Source organism: Trachurus japonicus, chromosome 22 (genome assembly GCF_045865225.1).
Source record: "Trachurus japonicus isolate A0001 chromosome 22, Traja_1.0".
NCBI lineage: Eukaryota > Metazoa > Chordata > Actinopteri > Carangiformes > Carangidae > Trachurus > Trachurus japonicus.
The window spans coordinates 16396121-16418060 of NC_140928.1; the positions used below are offsets into that span (position 1 = coordinate 16396121).

Sequence of the window (21940 nt, forward strand, 5' to 3'; positions counted from 1 at the left end):
GATACACGTGAACACATGCAGTTGTAATGGTCCTCCTCAGTTTCTTATTATTTGCTCCATTTGCTCTGAATGCAAAGATATCAGTTTCTTATTAATGTGGCCTGAATGCAGTGAATCTTGTTTTGTTTTGTGGGTCTTTATTTTGTGCAATTTGATATTTATTCACTTTTGTGAATATGCTCTGAATGCAGAGATGCATTAGAAGTCAAATATATCATTTTGTTGGTCTCCATTCTGTGCAGTTTGATATTTTTTAATTAACTTCCGTACATGCAGTTGCCATGGTCCTCCTCAGTTTCATTCATGTGCTCTGAAATGCACTTTGCTCAATAAAGAGCTAAATGAGTTTTTAAAGGCTTGTAAAAATATATATCTTGGTTTGAATTCTATAAAAGTGGGTCGCGACTTAATGACCATGGGAAAATGTGGGTCCCAGAGTGAGACTAGTTGAGAACCCCTGGTCTATATCAAATTTTAGCTGTTGACTGACTTTTTTATGTTATTCTGGAATGCATTTTGTCATTGTTTTCTGAATAACAACCTATCTTTGTCAAAATTAACGTACAGTAACATAAGGTTTGGTGTTTTTTTGAAAGACTCGAAGCTGGAATTTCTCTTAAATAACCTCATAATATTGGCAAAATATTTTACTCATAAATGTAAATTTCTAAATGTAACCCCATTGTTTTCTATTTTCTTAAAAGAGCTCTCTATTTTCTGTGACTCACTCAAAAACATTAAGTCCAAGAATGCACAACGTTTATATCAACATTTATTTGATCTCTCCCTTCATCAGACCCCAGAAAACTAATGTGAGGTATGTTGTATATGATCCTAATTTCCTATATTTGTAAATTTTAATTTATGTTCTTTGTATCAAATATCTATTTATTTGAATTTTTACCTCATATTATAATTTTTTAATATCTTTTTTTATTTTTATTTTATTATTTTTCTTTTTTTTTTATTTTATTTTATGGCTTTCCTGTTCCATCTGTTACTGTGTTAAATCTTTATTGAAATGCTGACATGTTAAGCTCAGTTTCAAAATGTATTTTATACTGAAATTTGCTGCTTGTAAGATTTGTATTTCTAATAAAAAATAAAAAATAAAAAAAACTTTTTGGCCCAAATCACGCGAGACTTCATAACTGGAGCATTGTGGCGACGGGATTACACTTGGGTAGAGAGAGTTGTTGTCGGAGAGAGGGGAGGAGGAAGGCTCAGAGTAGCTAGACAGGGGGGGAGAAAAAAAAGATAGAGTGGGAATAATAAATAGCACATAAAAGTAGGAGGAAATCAACAACAAACATCAGCATGGCGTCGGGGGACACCCTGTACATCGAGACGGACGGGTCCGAAATGCCGGCGGAGATCGTGGAGCTGCACGAAATAGAAGTGGAGACGATCGAGACCACGGTAGTTGGAGACGACGGAGAGCACCAGCCGATGATCGCCTTACAGCCTCTCGACTCGGATGATCCGCACTCGATTCACTCGCACCAGGAGGTGATTTTGGTACAAACGCGGGAGGAGGTGGTGGGCGAGGAGGACGACTCTGAACTGCACACGGACGACGGGTTCGAGGACCAAATCCTCATCCCGGTGCCCGCCGTGGAGGAGGACTATAGTATCGAACAGACGCTGGTCACCGTGGCCGGGAAAAGCTCGTCGACGGGCCGGATGAAGAAGGCTGGCAGCGGAAAGAAAGCCGGCAAAAAGAGCTACCTGAGCGGGGGGGAAATGGGCCGAAAATGGGAACAGAAGCAGGTCCAGATAAAGACTTTGGAGGGGGAGTTTTCAGTCACTATGTGGGCATCGGGTAAGTTCAGAGTGAATTCCTCCAAGCTGGCCCCTTGCTTTGTTCTCAGCGTGTGTGCCGTGCGACGCGGCCGACCCGGGGCCTCGTCTTTCGGTAAAGTAGGAACTATTCCCCGACTCGGAGCCACTTAAAACCCCCATTTGAAATGTTTTTGTTTTTATGGGAAGCCATGTTTTATGTGTCGATGGGCGCCGCCATATTTCCCCGGTCTAGAAAAGTATGGCGGCCCGAAAAAATGGCGTTTATTTGGCCGACGAAGATGGCGGCGAGAGTGGGAGCGAGTGCAGCTGGCTCCGCTAGGCCGCTGTGGCGCAGTTCAGTTCAACTGTAGCGGTGGTGCCTTCAGGAACCGCTCATAATTTACATTTCCGAGTCTTTAAACGCACCGCAAGAGTTGGTTCATAGGTGTAGTTAATTAAACAAACAACAAAGCGAATTGGTTTAAAAGCACTCTTTGCTATAGTGTCGCGTATCAGCTGTAACGTTAGATAACATGGTTTATTTAAAAAAAAAAAATCATTTGTGGTCCTAATATATAGTTTTTATCCTGGATTTGTAAATTATTTAAAACAGTAGTAACAAAGGCTGTATTTTATTTACTTTGCTCAGTTTCCGTTTTTGAATATTTCTTACTTTAATGTATGCATATCCCGCCCGAGACGTGGTTATGTTTGTAAACATGGCAGCATGATGTGTCTTTTTAGCCTCATGAACTAAATGCATGGGGCAGTGTGGGAAACATTGAACATTTATTACTCATTTAATATGGAAACGTTATGATTTACTCTATTTCTATTTTTAACTTTTGTGTTTAAATAGTCTTTAAAAAAAATGTTTTACTGCTTTTTGTAGAAGATGTGCTGCAAGTTTATAGGGGATACTGTACAAAGTGTGTGTCTGATTTTTTGGGGGGGCCTTTTTGTTATTTTAAATTTGTAACATATTAGTAACAGTGCAAGGGGACTGGGACTACTATTGTGTGATAAACCTGTGATAAGCTTTGGTCCTAAATCCTTCTATTCAGTTTTTTTATTTTCCCGTGTTCTGGTACTGATCTGCACCTCTCATTCAGATGACAAAAAGGACATCGACCATGAGGAGCAAATCACAGGGGAAAACTCACCTCCAGATTATTCAGAGTACATGACAGGGAAGAAACTTCCTCCAGGAGGCATCCCAGGCATCGACCTGTCAGACCCCAAACAGCTGGCAGAGTTCGCACGGTACGTGATAATATTATTGTGTTCACCCAAGCCAAATCATGACCACCATTAATAAGTGATGAAAAACTAGGGTAAAAATAACACATTTCACAAGGGAAAAATCTTCACTTTCTTCATGTGAGATGCAGTATTGATCATAAAATGACCATGAGACTAAGTTATTTTTTTCATGATGAAAGAACGTTTGTCTTATTCAGCTGGACATGTGGACAGTTGTGTCATCTGTCCTCAGTGACATTATATTTCTTTTGCAGAATGAAGCCAAGAAAAGTAAAAGAAGACGATGCACCAAGGACGATAGCGTGCCCACACAAAGTGAGTGCAGTGTTGTTTATCACACCATACACACCATATACAGTACTGTTAAAGATGAAGATAGATTTTATGTGATAATTATTGAGAACATGCAGATATTCTCATCATTGACATACGAAACACTCATCCTTCTACACAAGTGAACATGTCCCAAGTGGTTTGCTTGATATTGTTGCTCCAACTCTCTCAGGGATGTACCAAGATGTTCAGGGACAACTCAGCAATGAGGAAGCATTTGCATACCCACGGGCCTCGTGTGCACGTCTGCGCAGAGTGTGGCAAAGCCTTTGTGGAGAGCTCAAAACTCAAGAGGCATCAACTCGTACACACTGGAGAGAAGCCTTTCCAGGTGAGTCGGGTCGTTCCATCTTATGTAATGTATGTATATGCACATTTATGCAATTATGCAAACTTCACTATTGCAATCTCAAATACCTTTTAAGCTATATATACAGTATAGTGTGGACGTTTATATTTGTAGAGAGCAGTTATGCAAACTCCTTTTGCCGTCTGAAATAGCTCCCTGTGAGCTGAGACTCACTGCAGTATTAACTCTATTAACTCTCTCTTCTCTTCAGTGCACATTTGAGGGCTGTGGCAAGCGGTTCTCTCTGGACTTTAATCTGCGCACACATGTGCGTATTCACACTGGAGACCGCCCATACGTGTGCCCCTTTGATGGCTGCAACAAAAAATTTGCCCAGTCAACCAACCTGAAGTCTCACATCCTCACACATGCCAAAGCCAAAAACAACCAGTGAACCGGCCCTGACCCAGGGTTACAGCAGAAACGACGTGAGCATACACAGAGGATCTGACCTGCGTCTCCGCTCCTTGACAGACAAACTAATGTCCCGTGGCCTGCTTTGTTGTGAGATAAGAAGTCCCCTTTGTATCGTCCCTAGATAACGATTTAAACAGAGAAGTTACCTTTTCTCTAAACTTTTTTTATATACATCTGGAGGGTTTGAACAATGAACTCGTGAGAACCCCACCTCCCTCAGGCCTCCTACCCAACTTTAGCGCTACCTGGATGGAACAATTAATGGTTTCTTCTTGTGAAGATGTTAATTCATGGATCTGCACCTAAAAACTTATTTATACCTTGACACAACCAGTTAAAAACTTTTTGCAATGTAAGTCAAATTTGCATCAATCCTCAGCAATGAAACCTTTTCAATTTTGTACTTCTCCCTGAGTGTGCATATTGTACACTGTTTGACATAAGCTCTGTGGTAATGTGTGTAGTAAGATTGTCCCTGTAGCTCTTCTTGAAGAGATTTCGCTGTTTGTTTTACCTCCCCCCTTTCCCTTCATGCGAGTGTGTTTCACGGGCGGATCGGGTGGTCTTTGCATATTTTCATTTTGTACAACACAATATCAAAATCGTGTAGATAATAGCCATGTAATTTTCAATAGTGATCACTGATTAAAAACGTTTTTTTCCCCTTGCACTACCACAAAAACTGTCATTTGTCCTGTCAGTTATTCAACCCTTGTACATTTCACTTACACTTTTTTTTAATAATCAGCTATTTAACAGGCATTGCAATTGATAAATATTATGATAATGAACCTCAAGTCACAACCAGCTCTAAATGCTTCATTTATGCCCAGTAAGAATGTAACATTTTAAAGGCCCATTACAACTGTTCTCCACAGTAACCGTAATATATTAAATGAGTATAACAATGAAAGTGGTGTTTTAAATGTAGACTTCTAGAGTCTCATATTTGCAGTTAACGTTGACGTGATCACCAGTATTCAAAGTAGCAGAACAGTTTGAGATATTTCTCAATTTATGTTTTTTTTTAAAATGGAAAAACGAACAAGGAAGTGAAACAAATCCTGGTTGTTTAATATTTCAGGCCATTGCTTGTACATAGTTTATTACATTTTGAAACTTGACCACAGACAACAGTAGAAACTGGAGGCGATGTAAGTTTGCAATGCAAATGAAAGGTTTCCCTTCAATGTGATCTGATAAAGAGATGTTTTGTACAACATGGTCGTCAGGCATCTGGTACAAAAACTGCAGCATCGGTTTTCACACTCACACGGCTCAGGATTATCCTGAACAATCAAAAAGGACCATTTCCAAGTAAAAGTCCAGCTTTAATAAATTCACAAATACACAGCACAGGCAGTTCTATTTCATTTCTACTGACTTGTTATCCTCACATTAAAACGCATCTTATTTCAGCATAAACATGGCAAAAAGATTTCTAAAAAATAAAAATAGTGCAACAATGGAGGTGGGTAGAGATGCTGAATCATTTTAACCCACATGTTACAGTGCAGTTTGGTTAATTCATAACCGTAAAGCAAACAGCAACAAACCAAACTAAAATCACGTTTTAAAATGTCCTGTTAATTATGTATATTATAAAGTATGACCCAGTTAGACTGCAAATAGTGTGATGTTTTTAGAACTGCATGCAAATCTATTTGTTATTAATGAAATGACATTTGTACCTTGCTCATCCCTGAAGAGTAGTATGACAAAACACACAGTATTACACATTATGGCCCTATCAATCTCAACTACAAACCAAAAATGTCTAGTTATATTCGAAGATCCCTTGACCTAATATATAACACTGTCTTAATATAAAAAAATATATTGACATAGGCCAGTAAGTATCTAAAAGAAGATTGGTGTGTATTTCAGCATTATTGTATCTGGACTTATTTAAATTTTATGCATAGCAACCAGTAGATCGTAACACCCCATTGCTGTGTATCTAGTGGCATGAATATAAAGCATAAGATTTGTGTAAACATCCAGCTGCTTGCAAGTTTGTTTCAGAGATTCAGAGAAATCTGGGTCAGTGAAAATGCACTCAACAGCAAAAAACAGGCAACTGCAGTGTAGCATTAAAAATCCCAAACTACAACCATTCCTGACCTAAAAAATATTCAAGACGTGGTTTTGATCTTTTTGAAGACAATGAAATATTCTGATATAGAAGTTGTGTATCCTAAAATCGACAGAAGCATAAATGATAACAGATTAAAAAAACAAAACAATGTTTCAACCTTAAAGTTTCAACCTCAAAAATTCATAAGAGAAAAACAAAGAGGCATAAATCCAAAGTGTAGGCATAGTTTCACTCCGATACACCATCCAGTCTTTGGCATGAGGTACCTGGTCTAGAGTTTGGATTACCTGCTCTCATGAACTGCAGGTGCTCACTAAGCTAGCAGTGCAGAGAGTAGTTCAGGGTAGTTCGGCGTCCCCCAGCCTGTGACAGGGTCCCACGATGGTGCAGCACAGAAACCTTTCCCCTGAACCTGCTCGTCCAGACAGCCCAGGTGACAGCCTTCAGTTACCTGGAAACAGGAAAACATTACATTCAAGGCACCGCATCATGACCGCAAAAGCACAGCAACAGAGTTTCCAACAGCACGCCCCACTGAATGTGCAAATTTGCTGCTTCATTTAGTTACTGTAGCGTTGCTGTCTTTCTCATACAAATTTGCAACAATACTCAAGAAACAGTTTACGTTCCACAGTTTCATCCCTTGGAGTTCGAATTATGTACACAGATGCGTGAAACATCTGCACAAAAAAGCATCTAAATACAAATACAGTAAAAAAAAAAAAAAAAAAAAAGAATGAAAAAAATAAGCAGTAACTGAAAAAATATTCTTCACTACAGTGTCAACTAGACTCACATCAAAAAGTGCCTGCCCCTTGAGCTTGTAGAGGCGAGGGTTGAGGAAGCCGATAGGAGGAAGGCCCTTCAGCAGCCGGTGGTCATTGATGAGAGACAGCATACCTCCAACCACAGGGGTTGATGCCTGGTGGGGGGGGGGGGGGGGGGGGGGGGGCAATCAACAATCCAGAGATGTGATGATGTATAATGATTGTATTGCATCTCTTGTATCAATATGTATAAGTAGAGCTGGTTTGGCTTTGATCTTATGGGACATATGGGAGATTTATGTGCCTTACCGAGGTCCCAGACACCCAGGGGACAGGCACTCTGTTGATGACCACCCAGTAATTATCAGACAGGGCGGCCATGTCTGGGTAGGCCCTGCCACTGACGTTGTAGTACGACTGAGGGGGAAGGGTTGCTGCTACAGTCTTCAGATACGCCTCCACTGCGCTGACCTGCAGGAGCACAAAACACACAATATAAATGATACTGTCTGTGACAACTCAACACTGAATGAGCCGACGATCTAATATCATTGTTACCTGGTAGTCAGGCATCTTGAAGACATTGCTGAAGCCTCCTCCGCTGATGTAATCTGTGACCTCATATGTGACCTTATATGGGTTCTTGAACGACGTTCCTCCAACTGTGGTAACATATGGGCTGGAAACAAGACGACCACAGATGTTTGGGGCTTTTCCGAAAAATATTCATAGCTCAGTTTCTAAATGATTGTACATCAGCCACATCACTGTCTCTGTAGAGATACAGCTAAGAGCAGAAACTAGTTTATTTTTGAGAAATGGAGTTGATATTTTTACCTTGAGGCTGGGAAACTTGGCCTGAAGGAGTTTTGGTCTTTACCCATGTGTTTACAACCAGCACCACTGTCACCTGAACATGAGACAAAATCACAGAGATTAAAACAATTATACAACAAGTGATCACACAGGTTATTTTACTGTCAACCGTAACTGGGGAGCTGTTGAAAATAGTAAACACACAAATATGTAAACACACACACCTTTAAATTTGTATTGAATAAAACATGACGTGTAAATTTGCTGGAGTTTTTCCGCTGCCTTTGTAATTTACTGTTTTATGTTTTATGATCAAGGGGGCAGTTGTCGGTCTGAGAAGTGAAGCTCACTTCCGCGTTCAAAAAACTGCAATCCCCTCGGATTCCTCTGGGGGCTGGTGTCAGAAGGGAGCATTCCCCATAGACCCCCATGTTAAAATCGCCGACTTTACATCCTCAGTAAACATGTTAAAAGCCTGGTGTCAGAACGTTTTTTCGTCTCAATCGATAGTTTCTACCCCGCACACACTCTGGGGGGTGAATTTTTTTTAACTCTACCGTTTACTGTTATTAGGTTAAAACTCTGGCCAATAGGGCGCGGAAACGTTGAGTGACAGGTCCGAGCAGCTCCGTGGACAGCTGCTTCGAGACCAGTGGGGGTTCTCGCCGGCAATCCAACATGGCGCTGTTCCGGCCGCCATATTGGAGTCACAAAAACGACTCCCCAAAACCAATGGGTGACGTCACGGACGCTACGTCCATTCTTTTTACAGTCTATGTTTATGATTCATCCAAGTGACCCATTATTAAGTTATGTTTTCGTAGATGTTCTTCCTTCCTGGAGAATCTGTGCAGAAGATACTGCCGCCCTGGTTGTTTTATTGTAAATCACTGGTTGTGCTTTCATGTTCTAAGTGAGATAATAATATTTTTCATGTGTCAAGTGAGGTAATAACATTTTTCATGTTTCAAGTGAGATAACAACATTAAATATTGGAACAGTCAGCTGACACGACGCCAGAGAGACTGAGACTGTTTTTGTTTTTTTAACTTAAGTCAGCTCTCTCTCTTAGGCCATAGCTCACAGTTCCCCATTTGTTGAATTACTGATATGTCCAGTACAACTGAAAACAGGAATTTGTTTAAAGCAGAAGCTCTCAGTGAAGAGTGTGGTATGTCATAAGACTGATTAAATGTCACACAAAAATTTGACTGTTACTTTGAAGCGACAGCCACATTTTCATGATCCGTAGACAATCGAAGGCTTTGTTAGCAACTGTCAGTCGTGTCTTTGTTGGCATCATTTCACCTGGCTGTTGTCTGTGAATGTTTTTGGGTGTCTCTGTGCTACAGGTGCACGTTGCTGACCTGAGGCAAAGAGCAAAGAGATGCCCCTGACGCCGGCCTTCATGAACTCTGTGTTGATGCGCATCATGTAGGCAGCGGACAGGCTGTCCTCGTCGTCACCGTAGCTGATTGTGTGAACCCAGGGCAGGTCGGTCATGTTGCTGAGGAGAAGCATCCACTGGAGGAAAGGCTCCTGGGTCTCATGACGGCCTGAGGGGAAAAATGAGGAAATGTGAGTGTATGTGTGTTTTTATAGGGCTTAAATGTGACACTGAGACATAACTACACTTATTTATAGCAAATGCAACAGTTATTTGGTCAGAAGACGGGACACATGCACAGCTCAGCCTTCATTTTCCTCGACAAACCTGGGTTGGTGAAGACCCAAGTGGAGATGTTTGCCCCTGTGCTCATGATGTACTCTATGTCCAGACTGGCCTCGATACCGGCCTTTCCTCCCCCCTGGGTGCCTACGACTCGATCCACCTGAGAATGATGCTGGAAGCTGCCGCCGAACATGCTCATGAACTCAGCCAGGTCTGCTGGGTGATAGTACTGCTCCAAGAACTAACAAGAGAGGACAGGTAACTAAGGTGAGAACGTACAATCGGTACATTTAGTGTTTTATTATGAGCTAATGAACAGAGGTCTGCACCTGAGCCACGGCCTGGCTGTTGTTCTGCGCTGTTCCCACATCAGCTGCCGTCATGTTATAGCGGGTCCTCAAGATGGAAGGAGTCACTCCCAGGTGCACTCCTCCTTTAGACTGCTTTGGATCTTTACTGAGGTCTTGCCCTTTGGGAGGGAGGCGATGAAGCCCTCCAACTGGGGTATAAACAAAAAGAAGACACATCAGTACCCATCCACTCACATGAACCTTTAATTACAGATTCTCGTCTGAATAAACACATGACAAATGACAGATAAACATTTTATAATAAAAGAAATGATGCTCACCTAAGTCAAGGTGCTGGTGAACGTCATCATGAACATAGTACGGAGCTGAGGACCTCACTATAGATTGTCTGTCTCTGATGTAACGGTTGAACCTGCTTCCTGGGAGCAGCGTCTCTGCAACTCTTCACATGCGAAAACAAAACAAAAAAGACAATCACATCCTGTGTACAATGTGTACAAATCCACTCCTTCACCATAAACATAACTAATGTGCTATATATGTGCTTAAGAAACACATGCAAATCTGATGTAATTACAGGTATGTGATCTTTATTCCAACCGCTCCTAGACGTTGCAGAATCATTTGAAACTTACCTCACTTTTATCAATGGGACAATTTAAAGCCATAACTACACCTTATTTTCCCTTTAACTGCTCGTGCTTTTAACTATGTTTCAATTTATATTCTGGTATTCTGTTATGTTTTTGTATGTTTCAAATGTCTTGTCTTCTGTCCTTGTGTGTTTTGTGTTTTCATCTCGGCTATATTGTAAATGAGGTTACTCCTCAATATATCTCCGAGTTTAAATAAAGGTTATGAAATGAAATGAAATGAAATGAAACAGTGGTCGGTGTTTTGGGTAAAGTGTATGCGATAGGCTTGGCCTCGATATATCAAAATTGCAGAAGCCTGTCAGCAGAAGCGATGTTTGATTTAAACCAATAACCACAGAAAGAGGAACCACCTCACAAGACAAGAGCAACGACATGATTTACACACAGCAGGAGCGGCTGAAGCAGAATAAAGTACTGTTTTGTGTCGTAACTGTGTCAGGAGCGACTGAAACTTCTCGTTAGGTAAGCACTAAAGCAGAAAAAAAAATGTTGCCAAACAAGATATGCTTACTCTGCAGTCATGGTGCACTGTAAAAAATCCTCAGTGCGAACAGTCTGGCAGTTTGTAATCCCATGACTCTGCAGCCAGTGACGCACCACCTTGTGGGTCAGTTTGGACGGACGCACCAGCGAGGCCACTTCCTCCAGGGTCAGGTATTTTCCTGTGGAGGAGAAGAAGAACAGGCCTCTGTCACCCTGTGATGCAAACCTCAGGTTATCATGTGTTTTTTGTTTGGTAAGGAGGGAGGGGGAGTTTGTCTGAGGTCATCCAGCAGTAACCGGTTCATGTCCTACCATACTGTGCCGAGTCAGGGTCTGACACCAGTCTGAGTTTTTCCTCCAGCAGATGAACATTTTGCTGCTTCAGGGCAAAGGTCAGCACCAGCTCCTCTGTAGGATCGACCCGGCCTTGATGAGTCCAGTCCTCTGGTATCCTGGGGGGAAGAAGGAAGAAAACATGTCATGACCTGTTCCTGAGAAATCTGTCACGTGACCTAGCGGTTAATAACAACCACCTTTTGTCTGTATAGCTTCTGTTACACACAGCAGATGACTAACCTGTTGAATTTGTTCTGAGCCTGCAGATAATCAAACACCATACTAGGCACTAGCTTGGAACATTTTGACCACAGTTTAGTTAATGCACTTGCCAAAATGTGAGTCATTGACCTTTACAACTACAACAACAACAACTACAAATTTCAAAGAATTACTAATCTTGACCAAACCTTCACCCTTGAGTGAACTTGAAGGCTTCCTCCTTTCATACACACCTATACTGCACATTTGCACATCTGTCTGTATCAATAAAGACTCATTAACCCTTGACTTAATGCATCATACAGTGTTTTAAACAAAGATAGGTGGAGGTGTTGTTATAATTAGACATGTTTGCTCACAAGACATCCTGGTCGTACTCCAGATATCCACCCAGGACCAACGAGCTGAGCAACAAGGGGACGGAGAAGGTCAGTCTGACGGGAGGAGGAGAAAACAACAACAACAACAAAACATTACAGAACAAATGTTACAGGAGCACAGCTTCGATATGCACATGAATGTAGCCGGAAATATTCAAAACACGTCTTTTGGCTGCTGCAGTTTGTTACTTCAGGGTTATGATGATGAGTAAACAAAGTGTCAGTGTGACTTAGCAGGTCACATTAAACGCATTTCTAAACACACACATACACAGAGATAACACGGTTAGCCACACCTGTTTAGCGCTTACAATAGCAACAATGTTTGATTTTATGTCATTAACACAACCTGAAGACTTTAACCTGTCGTGTTAGCAGCTCTCTTTTTTTTATCTAGGTCACCATAACCGGTGAAAACAAAACACAACGTGCTCTACTAGGCTACATTACCGGCGCAGAAAGAGTTAACGTTACCGGACCGGTTTGTTTTTCTGGCTCGGTTCATTAAAAAAACGAAACGACACAACTTATAAGTTATTTAAATAAAGCACTCACAGCCCGTTCATCGTGTCCTGCCGCTGTCACAGTGAACTGTTGTGTCCGGTGGGCGGGGCCTAAAGACGCAGCGGTCACGTGCCGCGCTCTCACGTGACCATTCTTGTCTTTTTTCACAACATCTCATTTACGGCGGCGTTAGATAAGAGTACGGGGAGGTTTATTTTTATTATTTCACTCGCAACATGTTTATCCACCCCTTTCCTGTTTCCTCTTAAGCCATGTATGGTATTCTTGTCTCTGTAGTGTAGATATACAAGAAAAGGGAGGAAGGTGAGCTGCTGTGAGGTCCACATGGCTCATATATAAACATGATTTGTGACATTTATTATTTATTTCAAGCAATAAACGTGACCCACATTGGCTCCGCCCATCCCCGCAGGTGAGTACGTTAGATCGTTTTTATGTACAGTCCGAGACACACATTAAACACTGTAATAAAAAAGAAAAAATAAATAATGGGAATTTATCCAATCTATGCAATCTTCTTCTTCGACTCGATATTAAAATGAAATATAATAAATAAGTTTCTATGAAATCTGCACTTGTTTCTCTAAATGTGCAATATACACAAATAAACCATAATACAAAATTAAAAACAGTTTATTAAAAGAATAGTTACAACTGACTCTCAAGTCTTAAACAAAAAGTATTTACAAATACAGCAACACAATTCTGTTTTTGACAGCATTAGGCCACAGTGACAATTCATCTTCATACATTGCATCAGTTTGTTGTGATCAAATTCTGACCTTTCATACACATTCATTTCTCCACGTTTTACATGTGATGGACAGATATTGCAGTGTTTTATTGCTTGTGTGTAATGAATTAAAAGTACAGGTACAAAGCAACACCCACCGATTTTAATCCATGAATCCATCTTTTCTTTACTTTTTTACAATGATACGACATGTCAGCTGCAATTGTGATCAGTTGTTATCTGAGAAGTAAAAATCCTCTTCCTCTCCACTGTCAGAGATCTCTCCATCATTTCCTGGGAACATCTCCCAAACGACAAAGGTGTCATTTTCTGGTGAAAAGGGAAAGAAAAGGATCGTGTAAAGCAACAAGATTCATGTTACAAAGTAAATGCATGCAGCATTGCACTGCTTCCAGTTACAGTCTTTGAAATACGATCTATTAGTCTCTAAAAACATTAAAGCGAAGATCCCCACTAAACATCTAAACCATGATCAAATACAAGAATCACAGACTTTAATTGTATTTGCTGTTGGGTACATGCAGGAATTTTTTTTTTTTACATGGCTGCGACACTAGTAAACTCATGACCAGCAGATTCTACAGCAAACCTACCTGTGTTACCACATCTCCTCATCGTTTGTTTCGCTGATGGTGTAGGTGTAAATCTCTGAAAGAAACAGAGCACAGAATGGCTTTGTTTTCCAGTTCAAAACAATAATCAATTTGCTTCAAGGTGATAAGAATCTCAGACATGAACCTTTAATGAATCAATACCTTTGCAGGAGGAGCCTGTTTGTGAACCTTAAACTGATTTTTTTTCAGCCTCTTCTGGAGCTGATAGACGTACTTGTCGTCATTTTTCCTTTTAAAAAAAAATGATACAGAAAAAAAGGGAAGTTAGTTATATTGTATTTCTATCTCTTAAAGCAGAAGTAAGCGATCCGGTCGTTTTCGCTAATGCTGCGTTCGAGGCAGGCTTTTGAAATCGTAAATGACAGCTTCAAGTCACAACTTACGACTTTGTAGCGTTCCAGGCAACCCACTCGTGTTTTTCCGACCTGTTTTACCTGTGAAAGTCACTATAACGGCCACTCGTAACTTCCGACCCGTGAACTCGTACCAGATCAAACTGATACAACATCACAGGACGGAAAAACACGAGTCTACGAGTTTCCTTGAACGCACCATAACAGTCCTCGTCCCTACGTCGCCACATTCACGGCGTCCCTTGGCTGCACACACAGCCCTGCATGCCGTTCTCTCTCTTCATTGGATAAAAACTGTAGGATACGATAAATGTTTTCTCTTCGGCTCAGAGCAGAGCAGAGTGACTGACAGACCCGTGTTTCGGTCCAAACACTCTATGTAAGTGATTGCTGTCGGAAGATATAACTATTTAAGACTTATATTAACACAAATATATCACTTACTTCTGCTTTAACACGTCATAATACAATGCATTTAGTCAGCACCATTTACCTGTCTGGAGAGGCTAGCATGCCGGGAGTGACGTGCAGACACTGAGGGGTCTTCGTCTCCGGGAAAATCCTCGACTTTGGGGTCAGGGGCTCCAGGTCCGACATCGCAACATCTTGGTTCTCACTCAGACACATGGAGGGGACCTGTCCACCAAGGACAGACACAGTGAGCCACCCGTCTTTTATCGTGTCATAATCATTAGATGTCCTCATTATACCAGGAAGAGACCAACCTCAAAGCGTTTATTCTGCATGACCGCAGAGCTGAAAACGTCATCAACATTTTCTCTGGGCATGGCGTCCAGGAACTGACGCACCTGCTCCTTCCTCTTTAAGGTTCCCACTCGGGCAGATATCACAGGAAGATCTGTAACTACACACAGATTCATAGCTCATCAAATGGTTCCTCTCTTTTGCAAAAACATTCAGGTAATTTAGGTTTTTAAAGATCAACTCCAAACCTACTCTATAGTACATCCATTTTTGTATTTATTTATTTTAACGGCTTCTATTTTAATCATTGGTAAAGATTTCATGATTCCAGCACCTACATTTTTGGGGATGAGTATATTTCTAGTGAATCGAGTACCTTGTTTATCTTTATCTTTTTGGATTGTTGAACAAATCAACTTCAGACTTCTGTTATTTTATAGACCAAGAATTTTGTGGTTGATTGAGACAATAACAAGTCATCGAAAGGAAACTTATTGTTGGTTTCAGTTCTAAAATCTTCTTTTTGAAATATCTACAGGAGGAAACTGCATTAGAGAGTTCAACATACTATAGCACCACAGAAACAGCGTCTCTAAAGTTTACATGTTGGTCAGAAAAATGGTTTAACGAGTTATGTCTTCAGGCCGTAGTTTCTGTTGCTGTGTTGAATTACTACTAAATTGTAACTAGTTGCTGCTGCGTATCCAGAGAGACAGGTAGTCTTCACCCAAAATGAGGCTTTTCCTCTACCTGGATCTTTTGGTGCCTCCACCTTCTCCTTTCTGGACATCTTGGCCCCCTTAGCAGGGCTCTGTGAGGGTCCCTGGGATGTGTACTGGTTGCGGCATTCCTCTGAAGAGCGTGTTCCTACAATCACTGCAACCTTCTCCCAGTAACCCGCCACATGTTTAGGACAGCAGGACACAGCCCTGGAAAAACAAATGCGCACACAGATATGTCAGAGAACCATAAGGTTGTGATTTTAGAAATGTGTTACAGTGATGTTGCATGAACACAAAACATACTCTTGTAGCCTCAGGAGCTCTGCCTCGGTCCACTCATCTTCATCTGGCTCCTCTGTGCTGCCTCTCTTTGCTTTTTGACTCTTACTGGATCTCGATGTCTTAGACAAAGGCTTCGTTGGAGGTGAAACCTTTTTGCTCCGTTTACCTTTCGTTACAGTTTGTGCTGTGTTTCCACTTTTCGGTACTCTGGTTCTCGTACTCTGGTTCTTCTCACTTCCCTGAGAGTTTTCTGATGACTGACTGGACGGAGACACGAGGCTCGGCTGTGACTTGTGAGGAATCTTCTGGCTTCTCTTGTTGCGCGCTCCCTGCCTCTTCTTCTTTCTCTTAATCACAATCTCCTCATCAGATGATTCTTCCTGTTGTGTTGATGTTTCATCCTTACTAGCCGGAGATTCTGGAGATGTTGTAGCAGTCCATCTGCATTGTCTCTCTGAAGGCCTGTTGGTGTCATGTGTCTGTTTCTTTGACCTCTGTGTTGACGTTTTCTGAGGCTTTTGAGGGACGGTGTCCACATACAAAGTTCTTTCCATAGCGGGACTCCTTTTACTGGACCTTGTCCTGCCAGAAAACTCTTCAGGACTGCTAGTTGTCTCCATAGCAGGTTCAACTGGATAAGAAGACTTCTCCTTACTGTTAACTTTGGCTGCTTTGTGTCGGCGGGGTGGGGGCTTCACCTTCCTCACTGGCATGGACACCTCTTCTTCGCTGGCTGATCCAGTTTTCTTTCTGCCTGGGAACACAGGACAGTTTGTTTACCCACAACACACAACTTAACTTACACAGCACTAAACCATCAGTAAACACCTCAGTTACCTTTACTTTCAGCGCAGGGCAGGAACGCACGGGCGGGTTTCTGCGACTTCCTCGCAGAAACCCTTGGGGTGTCCTCCTGTGAGACATCAAACATGGCAACATTGATCACAAATATCAATTAATTGTGTATATTTTGACTCCTGTCACCAACAGATATGAAACAATATGCCCATCGTCAGTGCAGAGGCAGATAATCATTTACATGTTGAATTATATGAGGTGAACATTAGGTGCTTACAGGTGCGCAGATGGAGGTGTCATAACATTCATGGATGGTCACATTCATCTGTGCATCTAGAATTACTCTTCCTCCTTTCCAGTACTCCAGTGGTGGCTTGATGAGGCGACCGCTTCTAGAGACTTTTGCAGACGAGGAGGACAAAACAGGAGGAGAGGAAATGGCTGGAGAGGAGAAGAAAATTAATTTGCAAAGGAACTAAATATAGAAATAATTCAGCGCAGCTGATTGGATCAACAAAATCATTAAGCAAAAGTAATGTCGTTCTTTACAAAGAAACGTCTAGGCCGTTATCTTAAGTATGTTTTATGCTTACGTGACTTGAACGTTTTTTGCCTCTGCTCCTTCACTGAAACATTGATGGTGGATGCCTCAGGGTTGGTCTTGGTTGTGGTGAATCTCCCATCACTGGTCCTCTCTGTTTTTCTGCTGCGGTTTCTATTGTAAAACAAAAAACAGCTCTTTAAAAATATAATCTAAATGACCATTTGTGAGTTTCAACCGCTTCATCAAATTCAATAGTTGTTTAATTTAAAATTACTTAACCCCCCCCCAACAAAAACAAACAAAACGTGTTTGCAGGTTGCCGTGACTTGAAATAAATGTTCTTACTCTCTCGACTCTGACAGATACTTTTCATAAAGTGACTTCCAGTTTGGAGGGAAACCATTAACAAACTTCTTCCGAAACCAGTTTGGAAACCCTACAGCGAAGAAGTGGGAGAGGACAAAAAAAGATTATTAATCCATGCAATATCATCATTAAAATTTGCATTAAGCTATACACAGGTTTGCTTCATTTCCATGTACTTATTATTTGTTTATGCCAAAGTGAAACGTAGCCAATGGAAAACATTTATCCATAAACGACTTACCACATTCAACACCTATGTTCAACTTGCCGACCAAGATGTAAACCCTCCCAGAGATAGTCTTGACCACAGAATTGGAAACCCTCTCCACAATGATGTTACTGTTCCACTGTACGTTATCCTCACTGAGTGGAAAAGACAAATAAAACAGTGTAAACCACACAAAATTAGTTACAATAAACTTGTCTAGAGCAATGTCTAGAGACACACTTACCTATGGATTCCATCAACAAACAGGCCTTTATGATTTTTCCTCAAGAACCAGTTTCTGAGATGAATGACGCTCTCCTGCCAAAGAGGAAAACACAAGCCTGATCAGGGAAGATGATGGGAAGAGAAAAACGACACCTTTGGACCCCAATACACTTTTTGTCATGTTCATTTGTCCCATTTGTTAATGTTAAATTCCTACTAATTGATAAACTAGTCTCTACTCACACTTGGGAATTTTGTGCGCTGGGGCCATTTGTTGCGCTTGAACACAGATTGCTGGTTCTTTGGGATGGAGATCTGTGGCGAGTTGAGCACAAGCGGGTCTTCGAGCAAGACTGGTTCTGGTGGGGCAAGAGGTGTGAGGAAATCCTGACCCGGATGACCCGATTGACTGTCCGCCGACTCTGTTACTACTGTTGAGCAGCCGACGGGAGCCGCACTCTCAGGAACACTTGTAAAGACAGTGTCGTCCATTTCTGACGTATTGTGAGGCGCGTGGAGAGGCACGTCTCTGGACTGATGGAAATGATTACCTGCGGAAAGGAATAGAAGTTATAACCTAAACTAAGCCATGTGTACATGAGTCAAATGTTTTTTTCCTCAGGTCTTCATTTGATTTGATTTGATTTTTATTTGTCTCAAACAAGCACATCAAAAGACAAACAATCTATGTAACAAGAAACAAAACAATAATTATAGCTGTAATGATACTGTGCAAGTTTGAGAAGGGGCTGAAGGAAGCAAAGCTTATCAAGTTCAGCCCCCCCTTACATTGTGATTCATGTCATACAGTACATCTGTAGTTCCATACAATTCAGAAGATTAAAAACATATTGCTTTAATATGAAATAAGTGAGAATGATTATAAATAAAAAGAGTAAAATTAGCTGTCAAGTTCTTTATAGCTGTCCAAGAGTGTATGTTTGTACTTACTTTTAAATTGTTTTAAGTTATTGCGCATTTTTATATCCTCATCTAGTCTATTCCACATTAACACCACAAAAATAGATGCTAAAACTTTTCAGGGTAGAATGGATGGTAGATTGTTTAAAGTTACAGTTCCCTCTTAAATCATATATGCTTTCTCTGACCATAAACATTTTTTGGATGTTTATTGGTAGCAACCTATTCCAGGCTTTAAACAAAATCTGACCTGTTTTGAATTTGACTAGGTCCTCAAATCTTAAAATACCCGATTTTAAAAACAACGGATTTGTATGATCAAGGTACCCAGCACAGTAAGATAAGTACAGATCAATGAGTGCATAGTACAGCATTTGAAGTGACTTCTGATCTAAAACATGTCTAGTTTTACCCAGAATTCCAATACTTCTGGATACTTTGGAGCACAAATATTTCACGTGAGATTTCCAGCAGAGCTTGTGATCTATTAAGACACCAAGGAACTTACTTTCGTAGACTCTTTCAATTTCCACATTTTCAATTTTCAAACATACCTCTTGCTTAATTGGACGATTTCCGAATATCATGAATTTTGTAATAATATATACTCACCCCCACCAAACAGTTGCCTTGTGCTGCTGCTGCTGCTGCTGCCGACTTCAAGAGCTCCGTGTTGCTCCCTTTTACTTTCCCTGTTCTTCATGTATGCAAACATCTTGGCCGGAGACAGGGGAGGATTTTTGTCCTTCATTACAGAGCAACCTGTTGAAAACAACCAGAAAACATCAATAACAGCGGAGCACCTTCTCACACAGGCTGCTCCAGCTCCGCTGTCGAAGGGACAGATACAGGAAATCTTTCCTGCCACATGCCATCACACTGTATAATAACAGCTGAAAAACTCTGGTCATAGCTCACAGTCACTACGCACCTTATTTTTCTACACACAGTTACACACATTGCACATTTTCTTCTTGCACTAAAATCAACGCTGCCAATTTGTTTTTGTATATAATTTTGTACATCACATTTTATTTTATTTGCTATTGCTATTTTATTATGTATAGTTTGTTCTTTATACTTTATATTTTACTATTTCATTATGTATAGTTTATATTCTTATTCTTTATATTCTTATACTATATGTTGTTATCGTCACTGTGTGTCTGTGTAATGCTGCTGCTGCACTGTAATTTCCCAGATTGGGATCAATAAAGTATATCTATCTATCTATCTATCTATCTATCTATCTATCTATCTATCTATCTATCTATCTAAGACTTGGGTCAATTTCTTCTACACACAATAACAAAGACTTGGAGACAAAGGAGCAGTCATATCTCACGGTTCACTACAGAGGGTCTTGATGACGGGAACTGGTTCATCTGTGATGGATCAGCAGGAAACCCCCCATCAGCCACATCCTCCAGGAGGGTCTCGGTCCGGGTCTCATCCTCACTGGAGATCCTCCTGAGTCGTGGCTGACTTGCTCCCTCGTGGTTGAACCCCCAAGTTGTAGTGCTGCTGACATTGTTGAACTCCTCCTGCTCCAACTTTCTCTTCCTCAACCTCGTCTTCATGGTTTTGACCGGCGAAGACATCAGCCGGTCCGCCTCTAACACGCCCCTCACCCGGTCCCTGTCTGTCCTTACCGGGGTCCTGCCGGTCGCCTGCTGGAAACCGTCCAGGTGTCTGATGTGAGGTGGTTGCTCTGTGTTGATGTACTCCAGGAAGTCCCTCTTTGTCGGTGTGCGTCCGTTTCTCGGCATAAAAGGCACGTCCTCCACATCATGTCTGCTGCTAATGTCCGATAACGGATACACAAAGCTTTTCTTTGGAGTCGCTGTCGGCGAGAGGGTGAAAGCCTGCGCTTCAGTTTGATTATAGGAACCAAACCTGTGGTTTTCCTTGAGCTCCGAGCTCACCCTGCAGCTCTCCGCTCTCTTCCTCGGCGAGTTGAAACCTGCTGCTCCTCCATGTTTGTCTCTAACGTTCAACTCCCTCGGCTCCATCGCGCGCATCGCCTCTCGCTGTACTTTGGATTTTAGCTTCGCGAAAATCTTTGCGGGAGATTCAGACCGTGGGTTTGTGTGTTGTGATAAATGATGGCGATGATACGACGCCATGGTTTTCGGGGAAAATTAGCAAACAGATGTCGAGACATACGGTCGCTGCTGTTGCTGCTGCTCCGTCCGCTGCCACCGCACGAATTTCAAACTTCTCCTCAACGCCGCCTTTGGCTGGAAATCTGTGACGTAGCGCCAAAACAAACTCGTCACTTCCGCTTTAAAAAACAACAACTTTATTAACACTTATGTACATAACAATACTGTTGTCAGGGGAAGAGAAATATATAAAAGTTTAAATACCGGCATACAAAGAGTTTATATTATATATTAAAATAGTTTAATAAGAGTTTATATTATATTTATATTATTATATTATATTTAATAAGAGTTTATATTATATATATATATATATATTGGTGTCGGTGCAGTACTGAAAAAGTTCTTTAAAAAAAAAGTGTAAAGTTTGGTTTTCCGTCAGTCCATTTTCTTTTGTGTATATGAAATTTTCCTAAAAAAATAAAACAAGTTGTACAAAAAAAAAATCAAATCATTATCCATTTGGTTATTATCAAAGTAAAGAAAAATGTCCTTTTCATGTAGATGTATTGAGTGACCAGTTTTCCTTTCAAGGAAGTTTTGTACATTCAACCAAAAGATTTGAGAATATAAACAATGAAAAAAATAAAAGTACAATGGATTCATCAAACAAACCACAGAAATCACGCTTCCGCCATGTGGATTTTGCTGAAGTGGATGAAATGTGCACTTTTTGTGTTGATAAGCCAGAGACATTTTTGCATTTGTTTTGTTTTGTGATTTGCAAACTTTGATATTTTTACAGTGGAATTTAATTATAACCACTTTAGTGCTCATGTCAAACAAGAACAGTGAACGCACACTGCTGCACACTAGTTTTCAGTAAACTTCGGAAACTTGTGGATAAAACGGGATTTACGGGCTGAAAAACCA

General features: G+C 41.0%; 3 protein-coding genes across 3 annotated transcripts; 1 reads left to right on the plus strand and 2 right to left on the minus strand.

Moving 5' to 3' along the window:
• Nucleotides 1-1188: 1188 nt before the first annotated feature.
• yy1a (YY1 transcription factor a) lies at nt 1189-4826 on the plus strand. The gene is made up of 5 exons (XM_085767970.1): nt 1189-1822; nt 2895-3045; nt 3300-3360; nt 3551-3709; nt 3939-4826. The coding sequence occupies exons 1-5, from the start codon at nt 1318-1320 to the stop codon at nt 4119-4121; spliced, it is 1059 nt and encodes a 352-aa protein (XP_085624096.1). The 5' UTR covers nt 1189-1317; the 3' UTR covers nt 4122-4826.
• A 371-nt stretch (nt 4827-5197) lies between these two features.
• Nucleotides 5198-12487, minus strand: tpp1 (tripeptidyl peptidase I). The gene is made up of 13 exons (XM_085767969.1): nt 12441-12487; nt 11865-11939; nt 11260-11399; nt 10976-11126; nt 10129-10250; nt 9827-9996; nt 9540-9738; nt 9193-9381; nt 7847-7919; nt 7568-7688; nt 7319-7480; nt 7039-7164; nt 5198-6693 (listed from the first exon to the last, which is right to left on the minus strand). Exons 1-13 carry the CDS (start codon nt 12449-12451, stop codon nt 6556-6558), a joined length of 1677 nt encoding a protein of 558 aa, XP_085624095.1. The 5' UTR covers nt 12452-12487; the 3' UTR covers nt 5198-6555.
• A 538-nt stretch (nt 12488-13025) lies between these two features.
• On the minus strand, nt 13026-21109 carry LOC146963794 (uncharacterized). Its single transcript, XM_085767795.1, has 16 exons — nt 20248-21109; nt 19515-19664; nt 18225-18532; nt 18001-18074; nt 17790-17911; nt 17528-17618; nt 17232-17353; nt 16916-17079; nt 16678-16753; nt 15862-16594; nt 15587-15765; nt 14857-14996; nt 14625-14767; nt 13920-14007; nt 13758-13812; nt 13026-13473 (listed from the first exon to the last, which is right to left on the minus strand). The coding sequence occupies exons 1-16, from the start codon at nt 21026-21028 to the stop codon at nt 13373-13375; spliced, it is 3327 nt and encodes a 1108-aa protein (XP_085623921.1). The 5' UTR covers nt 21029-21109; the 3' UTR covers nt 13026-13372.
• Nucleotides 21110-21940: the final 831 nt, after the last annotated feature.